At 58.2% G+C, this 18,155-nt stretch overlaps 1 protein-coding gene across 1 annotated transcript in view; it reads left to right on the top strand.

The window, feature by feature from the left end:
* Positions 1-18,155, top strand: part of ANKMY1 (ankyrin repeat and MYND domain containing 1) — a 37,265-nt gene that overhangs the window by 2,273 nt on the left and 16,837 nt on the right. Inside the window, exons 3-12 of the mRNA XM_019628381.1 lie at positions 1-163; positions 2,205-2,348; positions 5,420-5,892; positions 7,394-7,610; positions 7,998-8,162; positions 11,364-11,737; positions 13,636-13,807; positions 15,147-15,287; positions 15,698-15,838; positions 17,680-17,787. Of these exons, the coding sequence (XP_019483926.1) occupies positions 1-163; positions 2,205-2,348; positions 5,420-5,892; positions 7,394-7,610; positions 7,998-8,162; positions 11,364-11,737; positions 13,636-13,807; positions 15,147-15,287; positions 15,698-15,838; positions 17,680-17,787 (2,098 nt within the window). The remainder of the gene's footprint in view (positions 164-2,204; positions 2,349-5,419; positions 5,893-7,393; positions 7,611-7,997; positions 8,163-11,363; positions 11,738-13,635; positions 13,808-15,146; positions 15,288-15,697; positions 15,839-17,679; positions 17,788-18,155) is intronic.

Raw genomic sequence — 18,155 nt, 5'->3', positions numbered from 1 at the left:
GTCGTCGACGTCCGAGGGCCCCCTTAGTGAGCAGAACCTGAAGGATGCCTACACCCAGCTCACCCAAAGTGTGCAGGAGTGGCGGGACGGCTGTGTATACCAGGGGCAGTTCGGGCTGGACATGAAGTTGGGATGTGGAGAATTCTCGTGGCCCACGGGCGAGGTAACTGGCTTCTGAGACTTCCCTCCGCTCTCCCCCCAGGGCTTGGCCAGCAGGGCCAGCCTCCCTCCTACTCAGAGGGTTGTCATGTGAACTCGCAGATCCATCAACAGGAAGGTTGCCAGGCTAATGTCTCTCCTACCTGAGACCTGAGAGATGCCTGGAAAGTGCCCCGAGACCTCATGTGACCAGGACAGGTGGGGGCAGGGACTTGAGCCGGTGCTGAGCTTGTCAACGCATGCAGGTCACCAGGGCGTTAGTGATTCGAGCACTGACTGTCATTCAGCATTTGTTCTTTAGTCCTCAGTTTTCTTTTATCCAACAATGTGCTGCTCAGTGGTCGGGCTGCCTTCACGGTGGTGGGAGGTTTGGGCACATGGACCTGTCCTCCTGACTCCAGGTTCTCCCCGGGGAGGAAGATCACAGCAGGGGGGCACTGACGTGAAGCGCCAGCTTTGTGACTGCCTGGCAGGGACCTCTGGGTCCCTGAGCAATGCTTGTTGCGGCCATGGCGGCTTGTGAGCCCCAGAGGTCAGAAGGAAGAGGGCTGCCACTCGCAAGCAGTGACCTTGACCATGTGAACTGTGTTTGACCCACAGGACCAACCATGTCTGCTCTGCTGGTCAGATGAGGCCTCGGTCTGTGCAGAGGCCCGGGGAGGGGTGGAGGAAAGCATGGAGACGTTCGCCCCGATGCTGGGGCGGACAGAACCCTCTCTCGTGCTGAGGGTTAAATGTTCCTCCTGCCATCCTACATAGGCGATTTGCAACAGGATTTTTTTAGTTGGGTAGGCTCTTATACCTCCCATGACATCATACAAATTGAATGTTGGCAGAAGACGGGCAGCTCCCAGCCTAGTGCCCTGGCACTGCCAGGAGGAGTAACCGACGAAACCCAAATTAGACCTGGCTGAAACCAAAGAGGGCCTTTGCTGGCTCTTGTAACTGAAAGGCCATCACAGGGGCCATGTAGGTTCTAAAGACCCACCAGGCCCGCCCTCTCCCCATCTCCATGGGGGGGTGTTTTTTTTGGCAAAACTGACCTTCCGTCATCTGGCGAGCCCCCAGGGGTGGCGTCACACACACTGGAAGCCAGAAAAGTCCCCAGCAGGACACTTGTCTGGCTTGGGGATGGGTCCCGTGGCCAAACGCAAATCAAGGCTGAGGCCAGGGGTCAGGAGTCCTCTGGCGGCCAGGCTGGGTCCCATGTGCCTGGGGGCAAGGGTCAGCCTCTGAAAACCCTGTGGGAGTCGTCTCAATTGCCAGAGGAAAGGGCAGGTTCGCTAGGCAGGCCACAGCCTCGTCCCCTCCATGCAGAGTGGTCTGCGAGCACGGACAGCCAGCTTGTGCCGACCCAGCCTGCTTCCGGTGTGGGGTGCAGCCATTTGACATGCGTGACAGTTGGGACTGGTGATGGGACATCACAGTCTTTTTTCCTCCTGGAGCCCCAGTGGACGGGCTGGCTCCAGTAGACCCACCCCTAACACAGACAGAGGCCCACATCCATGGCCTCAATATCAGAGTCACACCCATGCTCCCAGCCAGGGCCCACAGCCCCCGCCCCCACCAGGGCCAAGCTGGTGACCCGAGGCTGGCGGCCCCCACTTCCTAGGCCAGCCTGCTGCCTCAACCGGAGCGGGAGCAGGGCAGGGTGAGGGCTGAGCCGGGGCCAGAGCTGGTTGGAGACAGGTGCTGCCCAAACCCAAGGTGGGCAGCAACCCGGCCATGGGCCCTCTTTCCTGACAGGATGTCTGGGCAGTTCTGATACCTCCCTCACCTCCCCACCTGTGCCAGGGCGGGGGAGCATGCACTGGGGGCTGGCCACCTGGCACCTGCTCTGCATGATTTGGGTGACCAGCTCTGTCACCCTGGCCACCTGAACTTGAAGGGGACGCTGTGGCCAGGCACCCCATGAGGCTACCATTCCAATGGTCCCCATCCATTGCTAGCCCGGCAGGGGCTCAGCTGGGAGGCCATCCTGTAAGGCTCTGGGTGGTGAAGGGCAGCTTCTCCGACATGCCCATCACCCAGCTGTCTGTCCACAGTCCTACCGCGGGCAGTTTTACCGGGACCACTGTCATGGCTTTGGCACCTACACGTGGCCAGACGGCTCCAGTTTCACCGGCATGTTTTACCTCAGCTCCCGAGAAGGCTACGGCACCATGTACACAAAGGCAGGTCGATTCCAGGTGAGGGGCGGGGCTGCTGTGTGTGAGGCCTCTGGACAAAACGCTATTTAGGTTCTGTTTGTTTCTAATTTTTAATGATTATAATCGTATCAATAATATGGTACATAGAAGTGAAAATGAAAACAAAACGAGAGGAAATTGAAAGTCTATTGAGTAGGGGATGGGATATTAGCAAGTTGTATGTATCTAAATATTTACTTTTTATATGTGAGCTGTGTCATTCTATGTATATTGTTTTTCAACTTGCCCTTTTTTTCCTGGAGAACATCCCTGGTTTTGCAAATACAGACGCCTTTTTCCTTATTTTATTGATTACAGCGTCATGTACAGTAATATTCACCCACATTAGTATACAGTTCTGAAGGTTTTTGACAGGCACACAGTTGTGTAACCACCACCACACTCAAGACTCAGAACAGCTCCTCTGCACGTTACTCTGCACCCCTGTGTACCAGGCCTCTCCTCCACCCCCAGCCCTCATCCGATTCCTTTTTGCCTGTAACCTGGCCTTTGCATGAGGCCATGTTCATGAAATCACAGGATATGTAGCCTTTGAGTTAGTGTTTTTCACTTTGCAAAATGCATCCGAGATTCATGTGTGTAGTTATGTGAATGGAGAGCTTCCCGCTTCTTACTGCTGAGTAGTCCACTGTGGGTCCACCGCGGGGTAGCCGCCCCCGGCTGGCAGACGTGCGGGTGGTTCCCCGTTTATGTGCACACACACATCCATGTGGGGTTCTGTGTATGTGCGTGTGTAAACATCATGCTCCCAGGTCCCACCCCCACCCTCCAGCCTCTAACTTATTTTTCATCACTGTAGTTTCCCCTTTCCTATAATTTCATATAAATGGAATCATCCGGTACGTAGTATTTGATCTTTGGTTTCTTTGGCTCAGGGCATGATTCTTTTGAGATTCATGCATATTTCTGTAGTTCATTTCTTTATATTATGGAGTACGGATAGAAGACATTTTTTATTGATTCACCAATAGTTGCGCATTTGAGTTCTTGCAAGTTTCTGGTTACTGTGAATAAAGCTGCTGAGAGCTTTTGATTGCCAGTCTTCATGTGGACATTAAGTCTTTATTTCCACTTGGATAAATACTGTGAGTAGGGACCAATCACGTGTTAAGTGTGTGGTATGTATGAGAAACTGCCTAGTGCTTTTTAAAGGCATTGTCCATTTCAGCCATCACTATATGCTATTTCCAGTCTCTGCACATCTTCGTCAACACTTGGTATTGTCAGCTTTTAAAGTTTTAGCCATTCTATGGGTGCGTTGTTTTGCTTTCATGTTTTTGGAGTCTATTGTTAAAATCTTGCTTTAAATTTTTTTGTAATTATGTTAAAAAAATTGATATTTTCCCAAAGTCAGATCTGGCAAACCCACCCCCGCCCCCATGCCCAGGAGTCAGCGTCTATCCTTTTCTCTTCTCTCTGATGCCTCCCTCGTCATTGCTGATGTTTTATAGTCTTATCTTTGCATTTACAGACTTTGAATAAATATGCACACACACCGCCCTCCCACGCAGCACACTCTCCTGAGTTTCCTGCCTCTCGTGGGAAGGCTGGTGACGTGGGATGGCCCCCAGGCCGCGTGGGCGCTCACGGCCTTGTTCACAAATCCTGCCGTGTTCTGCCGGTGATCGTGGGATGCTTTCCTGGGGATGATGAGATTGTTTGCTCAAAAAGTAAACAGACACCAAAACCAGAAAATGTAAAGGTTGCATCCCATGGACACGCCCTCCTTGTTTAATCACCTGCTTATTAGAGTTTTTGCTGCCATGATGTGTGCTGTGTGACCGCATTTGTGATTAGGGCTTTGAGGACAGGTTAGTTCTTCACACTCGATTTCCAGACCTGGAGCACCTGGCTCAGGGACACAGGCACCTTGGACTCTGCACAGACCTGCAGCTGCTGCCGCCCCACTGCCTGCCACCCCCACCCTGCGCCCCCTTTCCTTGCCCTGCCCTCAGTCTTTCCTCCAGGCCCACAAGATGAATCTTGTGGCTTACCCCTCCAGAGCATCTCCCCACGCCATCTGCCCCCACTCTCGCCACACCCCACTCTCCCTCCTGCCCCCCTGGGCCACTTTCACAGACTCTGGTGGCACTTCATGTCCCATTGTCATGCTGCAGATTCTGGCCCACACCCCCACAATGCACAATGCAGTCACCCTCAGTGCGCTTTGCTCATTCATCTTCTGCCGCCTGTTCTAGACTGGGAGCTTCTTGTGGGCGGGGCCACGCAGAGCGAAGCCTTCCGTCCTGTCCTGTCCATGGCGCCAAGCCCTGGGACTGCCGCCAGAGATGCCCAGATGGGCATGTGGAACAGATGCAGAACTGAGATAGGAGCTGCCTTTCCGGTTCCCAGATGAGGGCACAGCTCAGGGGGTGACATGTATGTGCCACTGTATGTCCAGTGCCCTCCCATGACCTCCAGGCGTCCTTCAACACCATCGCAGGAAAGATCACTTCCTGGGAATCTGGGCCTTTCTCTGTGCTCCTTGGGCGAACTCTGGTCCTGCGATGGTTCCCTTGTCGTGGGGGCCGTTGCCGCTCACTGTCCCTGGTCCGGCCCACCTGGCGCTTCCCTCTCCACCCTCGGAAGCGTCCAGAAAGACCCAGGAAGTGTGGCGTTCTGCTGGGTTCACGGGCAGAAAGGGTTAGCTCCTCTTCCTCCTGTCACACCTGCTGGGGCCTGTCTCACCTGGTGCCTGGTGCCTCCACCCACCGGCTGCGGGGGTACCTGAGCTGGGCCCCAGTGTTAGAGCTGCAGGGGGGTCCCTGAAACGAGCCCCTTGTGGCATCCCAAAGCACTTCCACCCTGAGAGCCCCGGTCACATCCCCACCTGCCCGCCCTGCCCTTAGCGCCACCTCCACCAGGTGTTCCCAAGCGACACGTTTGCTTCCGGTCCCTGTGCCTGGGGATACTAAGCCCCAGAGAATACCTGTTGTGCGAATGCATACATTTCTTAGGGATATTTTTCTTCTTTTGATTTTAAGAATCTGGTGGCAAAGCAGGCCGCCGCACTGAGTTCCCTCCCCTGCCCGCTTGGGTCTGTTTTGCAGGGGCTGTACAGAGCGGATGAGCGGTTCGGGCCGGGCATCGAGACCTACCCTGACGGCAGCCAGGACGTGGGGCTGTGGATCCGGGAGCACCTGGTCAAGCTGTGCGTGGAGATGCCCAGCAGCTTCTCCCTACGCAGGCACCCCGAGTTCAAGGGCTTCCTTACACACCGTCCCGCCACCCTCAGCCTCTCGGACGAGGAGACCATGCAGTGGGACCTGCATGAGGACCAGGACCCGTTTTTCTATGACTATAAGCGGCTTCTGCTGGACGACGCCCTAACTCTGCCTCCAGAAATGCACATCTACTCGACAGACCACAGCCACATGCCCCTGACGCGCTCTCTGCGCCGAGACCTGGACGCCTGGGTCCTCCGCCACGACGTCCCTCCGCTTGATGAGGACGGAGAGCCCTGGTTTATCAGAAACGAGACCCCTTTAATGGTCAAAATGCAGAAGCAAGCTTACAAGTTCAGGTAATCAGTGAAGCCATTCATCCTCATCCGAGGTCTGGCGGACGCCTTCGCCCTCTTCTGACGGTCCCTGGCGCCGGGCTGCGTGGCTTTCAGGGCTGTCAGGTTAGAGCAAATACGCTGCTCTTTCCAACGGACTGATTCAATGGCATGGAGAAGGGGGCGGGAAAGGGGCGCCAGCACTTGTGGGCAGGACTGTGCGTGTGCCCTGAGTGCGGGAGAGCTGTGGGGAGCCAGGCAGGGGATTGGGGATCCCGGATCTCGCTGGTCTGCTGCGAGCAGGGCGAGGAGTGGTCAGGAGCTTGCTCGGTGGGCGTGGAGCCAGGGCAGGCCCTAGGGCGGAGTTGGGTCTGAAAGGGGCCATGCAGTGGGGTCAACCCCTGAGCCCACAGGGCTGACTGCCCGTTGTGGCCCTGGGACCTGTGCATGGTCCTGACATGTAGGTCAGAGCTAGTGCCCCGGCCTCTGCAGGGTCCTGTCTGACTAGATGGTCAAGCCCCGCACAAGGTCCACAGAAGAGAAGGGACTGTTATTTCCATGATGTCTTAACTCAGATCTGGCCAGAGAACCAAGGGTGGGAGAGCAGGGCCAGAGAGGACTGGGGGTGGCCGGGCACTGGCTTCTCCAAAGATGGCTGGGGAAAGCCGGAGCTGCTCCGTCGCTCTCCACAGGTGCTCCACACCCACAGCCCTGGGAAAGTTAGCAGCCACCAAAGGAAAACTGTCTTTTTTAAGTTAAGATTTTCAGGAATATTTTAATCCCTTTCTTAAACTTTGTCTTCAGATATCACTAAACAATTTTAGAATGCATGTTTTGTGAGCGCAAGTAGCCACTTAGGCATCCATCCATCCACCCATCCATTTGTCCATCATCCATCCATCCACCCACCCATCCATCCATTCATCCATGGATTCATCCATTCATTGATCAATCCATTGTGCAGACATGAGCTGAGCCTGTAACCACTGGTGACTGTTGGGTACAGAAACTACCATAAACCACAGGTTCTCGACCATGAAGGAGGTTGTGTGCACACAGGAGGCTTCGGTGTGTGTGGTGAATGGGCTACGGGAATTGGCCTGTTCTCTGCCGAAGCGGGAACGTGTATGCGCAGAGGTGGGAGTGGGTGCTCAGTGCCGAGTGCTGGCCTGCGTGTGCCTGGCCTTCCCCGCGGGGCTGCTGGGAGAGCCCCTTTCCCAGCACACGCGGAGGGACTGGATGAGTCAGGGACGCACGGGGCCTCCTTGCAGCCATCTGCTCAGGGCAGACGTGTGGCCTGAGTCTCTTCACCTGCAGGCCGCGCGTCCCACCCTTGCACCACGTCCATGCTGACCATGGCTGGCCAGAGAGGCAGCCCCTGGAGCTCAGGGTGAGGGGGGGAAGACGGCCAGGGGCAGTTCAGGGGGGCGGGGCGAGACCCTTGGGAAGGACGTGTGGCAGGGAGGGGCTCAGGTGGCCCTGTGGGTGGTCAGTTTTTGGGACCAGAGCCACTCTGTGTTGCCAGGAACAAGAAGGAGCACACCAGCTGGAATATGGGCGCCATCCTGGAGGGGGACCGGAGTGGCTTCGCGCGCCATGGGCCCAGGGAGCAGCTTTCTAGGCAGATGATCCTGAAGGCTGAGGAAGGGGACTACGACTGGATTTACGGGGTCCTGAGGGATGGCCTTGCCAGCCCCGATGTGGCCGACGCGCAGGGCTACACTGTACTTGCTGCGGCCGCTGTGAGCACCCCTCCGCGCTTCCCGAGCCTGTGTTGGCTGCATGGCCACCCTGCAGGAGCCTGGACCCCTGAGGGCCCTGGCGATGGCACCCTCCCCTCCCCACAGCCCCTCCCCCCTCTGTGAAACCACTGTCCTCCCAGCCCCCACGTGGGATGTGCAGGGTCAAGTGGAGAGAGGGGTTGGGGGCAATGCCGATCTTCTCATGCCTCAGTCACGCTTGACGCCCCTTTGCCAAGCCCAAGTGAGAGCTTGTGTCACTGTCTCCCAGTTCACACCTGGCACGGGGCCTTACTGGAGGAAGCCGCCTCCCAAGTGAGTGTCAGGTGCCCTTCGTGCTCTTTGCTGAGGGCACCTGTGTTCCTCCTGAGGCTGGTCTTCTCCCTCCAGGTTCACTGTCACGCTGACATCGTCAGCCTGCTGCTGGACAGCGGGGCCGATGTGAACAAGTGTACGGACGAGGGCGTCACGCCACTCAGCATGTGCTTCCTCCTGCACTACCCGGCCAGGTCCTTCAAGCCCAACATCGCCGAGAGGACGGTGCCCAAGTCCCAGGTCAGCTTGTCGGCTCCCGCGGCCTGGCTCAGCGTACCGTCATCCTCCTGTCCCCTACCCCCCACCGTCCATCCCTCTGTCTCTCGTCCCAGCTGCCTGCCAGCCTCCCGCTCCTTGTACAGACCAGGTTCGGATGGAGTGAAATGACAGTAGGTCCTGGTGGGGATGAGAGTGGGGGTAGCAGGAAGCAGGCGGGGCCTGCACACCCACACAGGTGTTCCGAGCTCATTGCCAGGTCGCCCACGGACATGCATCCTTACGAGCCATGTGCATAGCATCTCGGGGCCCAAGACCCCTCCTGGAGAAAAGGGGTCCTCAGGAAAGGGGACACCGTGGGAGGGTGGGTAGGAGGCCCACCTCTGCCTGTTGTGAGTTGTGCTGTCTGGACGTCCCTGGGCAAGTGCCGGTTTGCACCCTGCTTCTGGGAGCTGTGGGGACATGCAGTCATGTGTCGCGTGATGGCATTCGGGCCAATGCCAATGCATGTACGCCGGCGATGTACCGTAGGGCCTGGATGTGCCATGGACCGTACCATCCAGGTGTGTGTGTCTCCGTGGTGTTCGCACAACGAAATCACTTAAAGACACATTTCTCAGGATGTGTCTGTGTCATTAAGCGGCACGTGACTGCACCCAGATGTGGAATGGTGGGTCACGTCATCGTCCTGTGTTTCGTCAGTTGAGGAACCTCCAAACTGTTCTCTGCTCGGCCATGGCACCCTCTTACATCCGACCTCATCCCAGTTCAGGCTCGGGGACCAGTCACAGTGCAGGGCCTAGCTCTCTGGGGTGCAGGGCAAACGTGGTATCCACGTCTCCTGAGCGTGGGCAGACAGGCTGCACCTGCGGGGGAGGTCCCCACCCTTGGGAGCAGACCCTGGACCCTGACTGGCCGCCACGCGAGGCCGGCTGGGCCTGGGACAGATGTCCACCAAGAAGCCTTCGGAAGGGCTGAGGGCTTCCTCTCATGGTGCTCTGGGGGCCCTCCTGTGGGGTGCTGGGGTGGGGACTGCAACCTGGAAAATGTCCCCTTGGTCAGACGAGTCTCTGTTCGTCTTTCACATCCTCCCAATCACTTGAAGCTCTTTCTCTAAGGAAGGTATTTACTTACCCTGACCTGTGCCCCCGGCAGGCAGAGTTCCTTGGGTTGCCAGACACTCCATCTGTCCCCACTTCTCAAGTTCAAGTCCTGGGTGGCAGCTTGGAGGCCACGAGCCTGACCTCATGGTGAGAGGTGCCCGTGGGGAGGAGGCCCAGAGCCGCTGCCCTGGGGGGTCCTGGGTGCAGGTTTAGCCTGCAGCCCGTGTGCCTCCATGTTTCTTCGTTCCTCGAGCTCTCGAGGACATCGTGACTCTGGCCGTTTCCAGACGCTGTGCTATGAGCAACTGGGCCGATGAGAATGTGGCAGAAGGTTGAAGGGGGAGGGTTTGGAAACCAAGGCTGTGATACCTGCTTTGGTTTTATAGCAGCATTAATTTGTGCCTAATTGGTGTGTATACTCTGTTTTTCTTAGTCAGAAGTTGTTCACTTACAAGAGTGACTGACTTTCGAGGTCAAAGGTGGCCCTGTGAACCAAGGCGGTCCTTCAAGTGGGAGCGTCCGGGACTGGACAGCCTCTCCAGCCCGGGGCTGTGGGCATGGGCTCAGGGGTGTGCATGGAGCCAGCGGGGAAGGGGCAGGGTGGGCGGACGGGCGCGAAGCACCCCATCCTGGGGGGCGGGGGCCGATGGTCCTCGGGGACCCCGTACCCAGAGGAGTCCTCATTCACTTGGAGGAAATTCGTTCTTGCTGAAGGAATCAGGGGCCCATTCATGGGGCCTCTTAATTCTGGTCTTAAAATTAGAAATTGCTCCCTTACTTTGTTGTTACATTTTTCATTCTGAAAAATATTAGACATACATAAAAGAAAACAGTGCCATAAATTTCTGTGGACCCGTCGCCCAGAGGGCTCGTCCACACGCCCCACCCTGACTCCCAGTGTGTGTCACTTCAGAGTGAGCTCCCCAGCAGGTGGCTTCAGCCTTGGAGACGTGTGTGTGTCCCCAGTTAAAGATACCTCTCTCTCTCTCTCTCTCTCTCTCTCTCTCTCTCTCTCTCTCTCTCTCTCTCTCCCTCTCTCCCGCCCCCCTTCACTATTATCTCAGCTAAAAATACACGGTCTTTTCTTAATGTCTGCTGCTACCTCATCAGTGTGCAGTTCCCCAGCTCTCTCATAACTGTCCCCTTAGAAGGGGCTTAAATGAACCCACATTCACGCAAGTCCACACGCTGCTTATAGGCGAGGCCTCCTCAGTCTGTCCCCCAGCACCATTTCTCGGAGAAGCTGGCTGTTGTCCCCCTCCGCGGGCTCTGCCCCCTGCACTGCCCAGTAGCGAGGGGCCTGAGTGTGGGGGCACCCGTGCAGGGCTGTCCTTGTCGATGAAGCCGTGTGGGAAGGCGGCCGTGTCGCCCCTTATGTAGCACCTGAGGCTGCTCTGTGTCGTGGGGCTGGGCTTGTGTAGTTGGAACAGAGGCTCCCAGGCCCCCAGAACCCTAACTATTTACCATCTGGCCCTTTACTGAAAAAACAATCATGAAAACTAATGTGGCCCCACCCCCGGCATTTCTGCCTCCGTGGGTCGGGGGTGGGGCCCAGGAGCATGCGTTGCTGGCGGTGCTGATGCTGGTCCAGGGACCACCCTTGGGGAAGGGAGGCTGTGGGCCCGGGGTGGAGGGCGGTGCCACCTCAGAGCCGCCTCAGAGCCACAACGGAGGCCCGCGAATGACTTAAGCCACACAGACAAAGTGAAAGGGGGAGCTAGCTTTAATACTGCCCTTCGTTCAATCTGGTGTGTCTCGAGTCTCTCCCTGCAGTGCGTGGCCAGTATGACGGCCACTGCGGGGACATTGTACAGGCTTTGTGGTGTCCTCACACTTCTGGGCCCAGTCCTGGGCAGGTCTTTCTCTGGGCGCTCAGTCACGCGTGTGGCTGGTGGCCGCTGTGTGGCCTGGGTTTGTGCGCGATGCCCTGAGGCGTGTGCGCCCCCTCTGAGGGTCCCCGGGAAGGCACGGGGCAGAACCGCATCAGCATTGTCAGCCCAGGTGCCTTGAAGGCCGCTCCCCACTGAGCTCAGGCCGTTGCTGCAGGAGGTGTGTAATGGGGCTGGCACTCTAATTCTTCCTTCTAATGGTACATACATATATTTTTTGGTACTTTCCAAAGGAAGCTCCAAAACTCTCAGCAACTCAAAGCCATTCCTCCGCGTTCTGCAAATCGGACTCACTTCACTTGGTACCTGCCCAAGGCAGCCAGGAGTTCGTCAGCCCGAGGGGCGGCCCCCAGAGACGGGAGTCCACATCGCCCAAGGGCAGCGTCAGCGACCTGGACGACGTGCTGGGGAACCTGGACAGGTGCACGCTGTGCAGCCATGAGACAAACTTCGAGTCCAACCTGTGTGTGTACAACCTGTCCCTCAAGCTCTCACAGGACGTCCTGGAGAAGAGCGCCCGGGCGCACAGCGTGCTCAACGTCCCCTCCTTTGGTGAAACCAGCTCAGACAAGGGCACCATGAGAAAGATGGCGCTTTCCATGATCGAGTAGGTGGCTGGCGTGTGGGTGGTGGCAGGAAGGAGGGAAGGGGGGTGCTCAGCACCCCTCCCCTGGCCGCCGAGGGGCGTGTTTCAGAGGCTGCAGGGAAGCTGCGGTGGCTCTTCTGCGCCTTATCTCCATGGGGGCTCAGGGTGGCCCCTTCTGGCGGCTCAGTGCTGGGGGCCTGGCTACAGCAGGACGGGTGGGCATGGAGTCCAGGAACTGTGCCCCGGACAGGCCCATGGGCGGTGGGCACCACACAGGGCCTCACACTCACTGACACACACTCGCTGCCCCCACACACACATACACCCCTGCCCTGGCAGTCTAGACCAGCTGTTCTCAGAGTGTGGCCCATGTACCCCTGGGTGTCTCAGACCCTTTGGGAGTCTGCGAGGTTGAAAGTGTTCTCATCATGATCCTGACAGCTGGGTGACAGCTGGGTGACAGCTGGGTGACAGCAACACCACATTCCTTCACACGTCCACACGTGCACAAGAGAATGTGTCTCACTTGGAAATGCACTTGACGGAGCAGCAGGACTGACCCGTTTATTAAACCCCAACCGTGCAGCCCATGCTCTAAGCATGTGCGCCGAGGGAAGGACGCGCAAAGCACGTGTCCCTCACACCGCAGGGGGGGCTTTGCGGAGGAAGGCAGTGCTCCGTGGCTGGAGCTGCCCGGTCGCCGTCCTTCCCCACAGGCCACCGTGGGAAAGAACGGTGGCTGGCACATGGCGGTCACTCTCTCTTCTGGACACGGTCAGCCTTCTGCTTTACGAGGACAGTTGACAGTGTGTTTTGCCAGGAATGACACCCCAGCTCTCAAGGGAAAATCATACTGCAGCGTTTTCACCCAGCACACACTGTGTACGACCCGGGTCAGCCTTGGGACCATCTCAGTGAGGCACTTGTGTCCGCACGACCAAGTCCGGACATCACGGGCGTCCTCGGGCTTAGACCCCTCGCGGGGCAGGGTTCCCGGGCAGCAAAGCACATTTTCCAGAGAAATATTTTATGTAAAGTGCACTGGGTTTGTCACCGTTACTTTTTAAATGCATTAGTGAGTATTTGAAAAATGTCTCAGTTTTAATTTGTAATGCAGTAGACACAGAAGGATAGGACCCATGTAAACCAACGCTCTTTGGGGTCCTCAAAGAATTTTAAGAGTGGAAAGGGGCCCTGAGATCAGGGAGTTTGAGAGCTGCTCCTCTAGATAGACCTGGCCTCTCCAGAGACTTCTCACCTCCCCACCCTGGTTCTGTGCTGCTGGCGGGGTCGTCAGGATCAGCCACACCTGCCACCTGCCTGCGCCCGCGGCCATCTCACCGCCTGCTCGGCTCCTCACCACAGGCACTCCCCTTCCCGACCGTCTCACTGCCATCCCAGCCCGCCCACCCGAGGCTCACACGGCCCCCAGGTCTCAGCACAGCTGCCCCTGGGGCCGGCTCTGTGTGCCTAGTAAGATGCATGTGACTGTGTGTGTGCCAGTATGTGTATGTGTGTCGATGTGTGTGTGTGTGTGTGTGTGTGTGAGATATGTGTGTGCAGTGTGCATGTGCACATCTGCTGTGCACGGTACAACCTTGTGCCCTTTGCGTTCTAGGTCGTCACCTCACAGCCACCCCAGGAGGTGACCTCTGTGAGGAGTGACCCCCAGGGCTGAAGCCAGGCAGGCCACAGCTGGACTTGCGCTTGGCTGACTGGCCTGCTTAGGATGGTTTGGCGACGGACGGGTTGTCCTGGCCCCTGGCTTGGGGCCTGAGGTCTTGAGACGGCAGGACCCTGGAGCTCAGGGCCTTAGGAGCATCCTGCCCTGGGGAGCACCGGTCCCGACCGGGGGTGCTGTCCAGGCCACGCCTGTGCCTCTGCTGCAGCCTGTGACCATGTCACGCTAATCCTTCCAGGCACAGAAACAGATGGCTGACCATCAAGCTCCTGTTGCACCGAGGCGCTGACCCCAACCTGTGCCGCGTGCCCCTGCAGGTCCTGTTCTTCGCCGTGAAGGCCGGGGACGTGGACGGGGTGACGCTGCTGCTGGAGAAAGGCGCCAGGACCAAGATCCAGTTCCCCCGTGAGGTGGGCCCAAGGTAGGGGCCCCCAAGGTAGGGCCCCCAAGGTAGGCCCCTGAGGTAGGGTCCTCCCCTAGGTAGGGTTCCCCCAGGTAGGGCCCGTGGTGTGGGGAGCGAGGCGGGAGGGGCAGGCTGCAGACGGCCACTCATAATGTGAGGTCAGAGCATTTGGTTTTGAAATTTGCAGCACTTTCTCTCTCCTTCCCCGGTTCTGAGAGCCCCGCTCCCCACGGTCACTTAGGCCATTTGCTGCACTCAGAAGTGGTGACGGTGCAAAGGTTTTGTTTGGCTGCAGCTACTGTCAGTGGCAGGCAGCTCTCACCTTCCTGGCCCCTCGGTCAGGCCTTTTCTTTCCTTGTCTTCTGAGTGAGTATAAGGTCAAGTAGTGCAGCAAAGCAGAATTTTTGTAAGACCCAGGATAATTCACAATAACTTTTGAAGTTTACTGATTGCACTCCAACTTTGAAACTGACTAAGGTTATAGCCTTTAAACTCATCACAGACATCACTCACTCATCCATCCATCCATCGTCCATATACATCATCCATCCATCCACCATCCATCCGCCATCCATGCTTCCCCAATCAAGAATCTGTTGTTTATGCTCATCTTTTGAAGGGAAGTCCTGCTTTAGTAAGATGTTTGAGTGGCATTACCAGGTGCCCGGAGACTGCCTGCTCCTCCCTGGGCACAGCGCACTAATGCCATTGGTTTCTGAGCGTCCTCCCAGCCTTCCTCCAAGGGCCCCCCTTCCTGTTCCCGGGGTCTCTGTACAGCGTCGTCCTGTTTGGGGGTTGCTGAGTCCTCCACCTGGGCCTGAGGTGCACCCTGTGTGCTCTGGGCAGGGGTCTCTCTCCGAGTTGGCTGTGCTCCCTCCGGGACCGGGTCCCCCACTGTCTCCGTGTAGCCAGTGCTGACCCAGCCAGTGACTCTCTCAGCCGACGGCTGGAGGCTGCCGTGGGTGGAGGACAGGCCGGGGTGGGGCCTGGCATTGGGAGCTGTGTGGCCGTCTGTGTGGTGGTACCTGAACAAGGGCCTGGCAGGGAGGACAGGGGCCCTTCTTAGAAGAAGGTGTGGACAGTCATGACAGAAGCTGGCTCACCAGGGCCTGCACTCCTGTCGATGGCAGGCGAAGCATCTTATCAATTGGAACGGACATGTCCATGGTCCACCGTGGGCGGGCCTCATTGTCGTCTGGCACGATGGGGCCGGCGAGGACGCAGGGCTGCGGGCATCTCGGGCAGGCAGGGGGCTCCCGCCCTGGACAAGCCCTCACTGCCCTGGCACTGCGGGGGGTGGCTCACCGGGAACTGCATCCTCATGGTCCCCCATGTTTCCTCTGCAGCTGGGGGCCCTGACCCCCCTCCACATTGCGGCCGCCCTTCCCGGCAAGGAGGGCATCCGGATAACAGAGCTGCTGCTCCACGCCATCACAGATGTGGACACCAGGGCGGCGGACCAGGACGACGTGTGCAGACTAGTCAAGGTGCGCCACCTGCCACCTGGTGGGACGAGCGGGGTGCCAGGGGCCTGGGGGGCCGGGGGCCCTGTATACAACGTCATCCTCTAGTTGGAAAGTTCACTTCCTTTCACTTGTCCCGAATGAGGTTGATGACTTCTGCACCTCAGAGCTGTCTGGGTCCTCGGCAGCATGTGTGCTGCCCGTGTGAGAGCCCCAGGGAGGGCCGAGAACCACGGGGACCACGTGGGTGTCGGGCAGCTCAGGGCACCCTCGGAGGAGAGTGCTGCCTCAGACCACAGTGTGGGAGGAAGGCCCTCGCTCCTCAATGTGGGCCTGTTCGCTCGCGGCCCTGCCTGGTCGGGCAGGTGGCAGGTCTCAGGGCACTTGGGGGAGAGGCTCGGGCGCCAGGCCCTGACCCCTCTGCGTGCACACAGCTGGACCTGTTGCCTTCAAGCCTGAAGCTCAACAATGAAGCAGGCCCCCCCAGCACCTACTACAGCGGGCACACGTCTGTCCCCGACGAGGGGGGCAGGACGGCTCTGCACGTGGCCTGTGAGCGGGAGGACAGTGCCAAGGTGAGCGGGGACCTTCCTGGGCAGGCGGGAGCTGTGTGTGTGCATGTGCTCTGGATGTGCCCACGTAGGTACGTGTACATGAGAGTGTACATGTGTGTGTGTGTGTCTGTGTGTGAGCTTGTGCTTATAGGACAGCATGTGTGTGCACATGTGTGAGCTTGTATTTATAGGTCAGTATGTGTGTGCACATGTGTGCACGTGCCTGTGTGCGTGTGTGTCTGGATGTGTTGGGGGCAGTGCCATGAGTCAAGAGCCCTGGTGGGAGCCAGGCTGGGCTAAGGGGCAGACCTTGGGGTGTCGGCCCCCCTAGGCCATCTGCCCGAGTGGGTTTCAGATGGATGGGATGGCTTCTGTCCACAACAAAAGAATAATAGGTTAAAACACAACACGAACTATCAGAAGGCACTGCACGTGATGGGTGCATCACAGTGTCATCTGCACTTGACAGGTCTGTCACAGTGTTGTTTCAGAGCACAGTTAGGGACACGCGTCCACACGCATGCCTGTATACACTGGCCTCGGCTGTAACTGTCCTGTGCTCCTCAGCCAGCCTCTGACTCGGTCCCTAGCGGTGACCCGTCCCTCCGGCCGTGCAGCACTGCCTCATTGGCCTTGGGGATTAACCCCCAGGGACAGGAAGCCGAGTGGCCAGGTGGGCACATAGGAAACTGAGCTCAGCTTAGGCTCCTGTAAAATGACAGTAGCAGCCGGCCTCACCGCACAGGGTGATGACCACGCGTGACACCCTGACACGGCAGTGTGAGGACCTGTGTGAGGGGGGCACCTGGGCCGTGCTGGGAAGGGTGGGGGACACTCACAGGCCTCCCTGCTTCAGAGCGCCCCACACGTTAAAGCCTCCTGGGGCCCATCCACCACCCTGACCAGAGCCTTCTGAAGGGTGCCATGGGGCCCACACTAGGAATGGGGACAGCGAGGCCCAGAGAGCCAGGCTGGCCAAGGCCCTGGACCAGGAAGCACGAGGCCTGGACTCTGAACACACTGCTTACCGTGTCACACGCCTGTGTCCTTTGTACTGATCTCAGAGTTGGAAAAGTTACGGGGAAGCCAAGTTAGGAGGCATTAGGGGTGACATTGTGATTAAGTCAAGGACAGATGGCCATGCTGAGAGGCGGGGGCTGCAGCAGTCCAGCCATCACCTCTGCGTTCCGGCGGGGAGAGGAATGAGAGGATGCTTTCCCAGGAGCCCCCAGCAGACTTCAGCTGGCACGGCTTTGGCCTGGCCAGTGAGGCCGGGCAGGGGTGTGGGCTTGGACGGAGGCCGGGCCATAGCACGGGGCACACACCTGCAGATGGGGGGCAGAGCCAGCAGAGTGCTCAGCGCAGGAGCCTGACGGGCAGGGTCCTGGTGGGGGAAGGTGCCACAAAGGTGTCCCCTGCGAGCCCTTCGGGGAGAAGAGGGCGAGGAGGAGGGGACGGCGGGGAGGGCGCCCACGGCCCCCCAGCCATGCTGGCTTTCTCACGCTGTGTCCTGCGGGACCGCTGTCTGTGGGCCACACCTGCTCAGCACCTGGCCCCGCTACGATGGTCGTATGCTCCTGACTCGCCCCCCTGCTTTTAAAACAAGCTTTAAATCAATTACATGTCACTTGTCCTTCCTGTTTCCCATCAGGAGTGACAAATGTATAGAAAACATCTTCTGAGTTTGAGGACCCCCCCCATACACAATCTATCCAGAATTCAGAGCTCTCGGTGCCAGGGAGGGTGCTGGCGTGGAGGAAATGGCACTCACGTGACCACGTGATGGTATAGCGTCTGAGTTAATGGTCTGGGCCAGGTGCTCCCGGGAGCCGGGGCCTCTCTGACCTGCTGTCCCCATGCAGTGTGCCAGGGACGTCGTCCGGCTGCTGCTGTCACACCGAGCGAACACCAGCCTGCTGTGGAGTGGCCACTCCCCTCTCTCTCTGTCCATCGCCAGTGGCAATGACCTGGTGAGTGTGTCCTGCACCCCTGACCATGACCTGCAGGCTCCTTCTCCAGTGCCCCTCCCCAGCCAGTCATTGGGGTCTGCTGTTGGTGGTGGTGGCATGAAGACATGAGATAAGGGGTGTGGGTCCCCTCTGGAGTGGATGGAGCTCCTTAGAGAGACAAGGATGGTGAGAGAAGAGAAAGTGAGCAGTGAGGGTGAGGGCTTAGCCAGGTGGATGCTCCCTTGTGGGACATAGATCACAGCCCTGCCTGTCCCAGGCACCGGCTCCTCAGTGCTCTGGGAAAGTTACATTGGCCAGTTCCCACCTCCTGCTGCCGCCAAGCAATGTGTTTATTCATCATCCATCCATCCATCATCCATCCATCCATC

Source organism: Hipposideros armiger, unplaced genomic scaffold (assembly GCF_001890085.2).
Source record: "Hipposideros armiger isolate ML-2016 unplaced genomic scaffold, ASM189008v1 scaffold_17, whole genome shotgun sequence".
NCBI classification, from domain to species: domain Eukaryota; kingdom Metazoa; phylum Chordata; class Mammalia; order Chiroptera; family Hipposideridae; genus Hipposideros; species Hipposideros armiger.
This window is presented reverse-complemented; position numbering and strand designations above follow the sequence as displayed.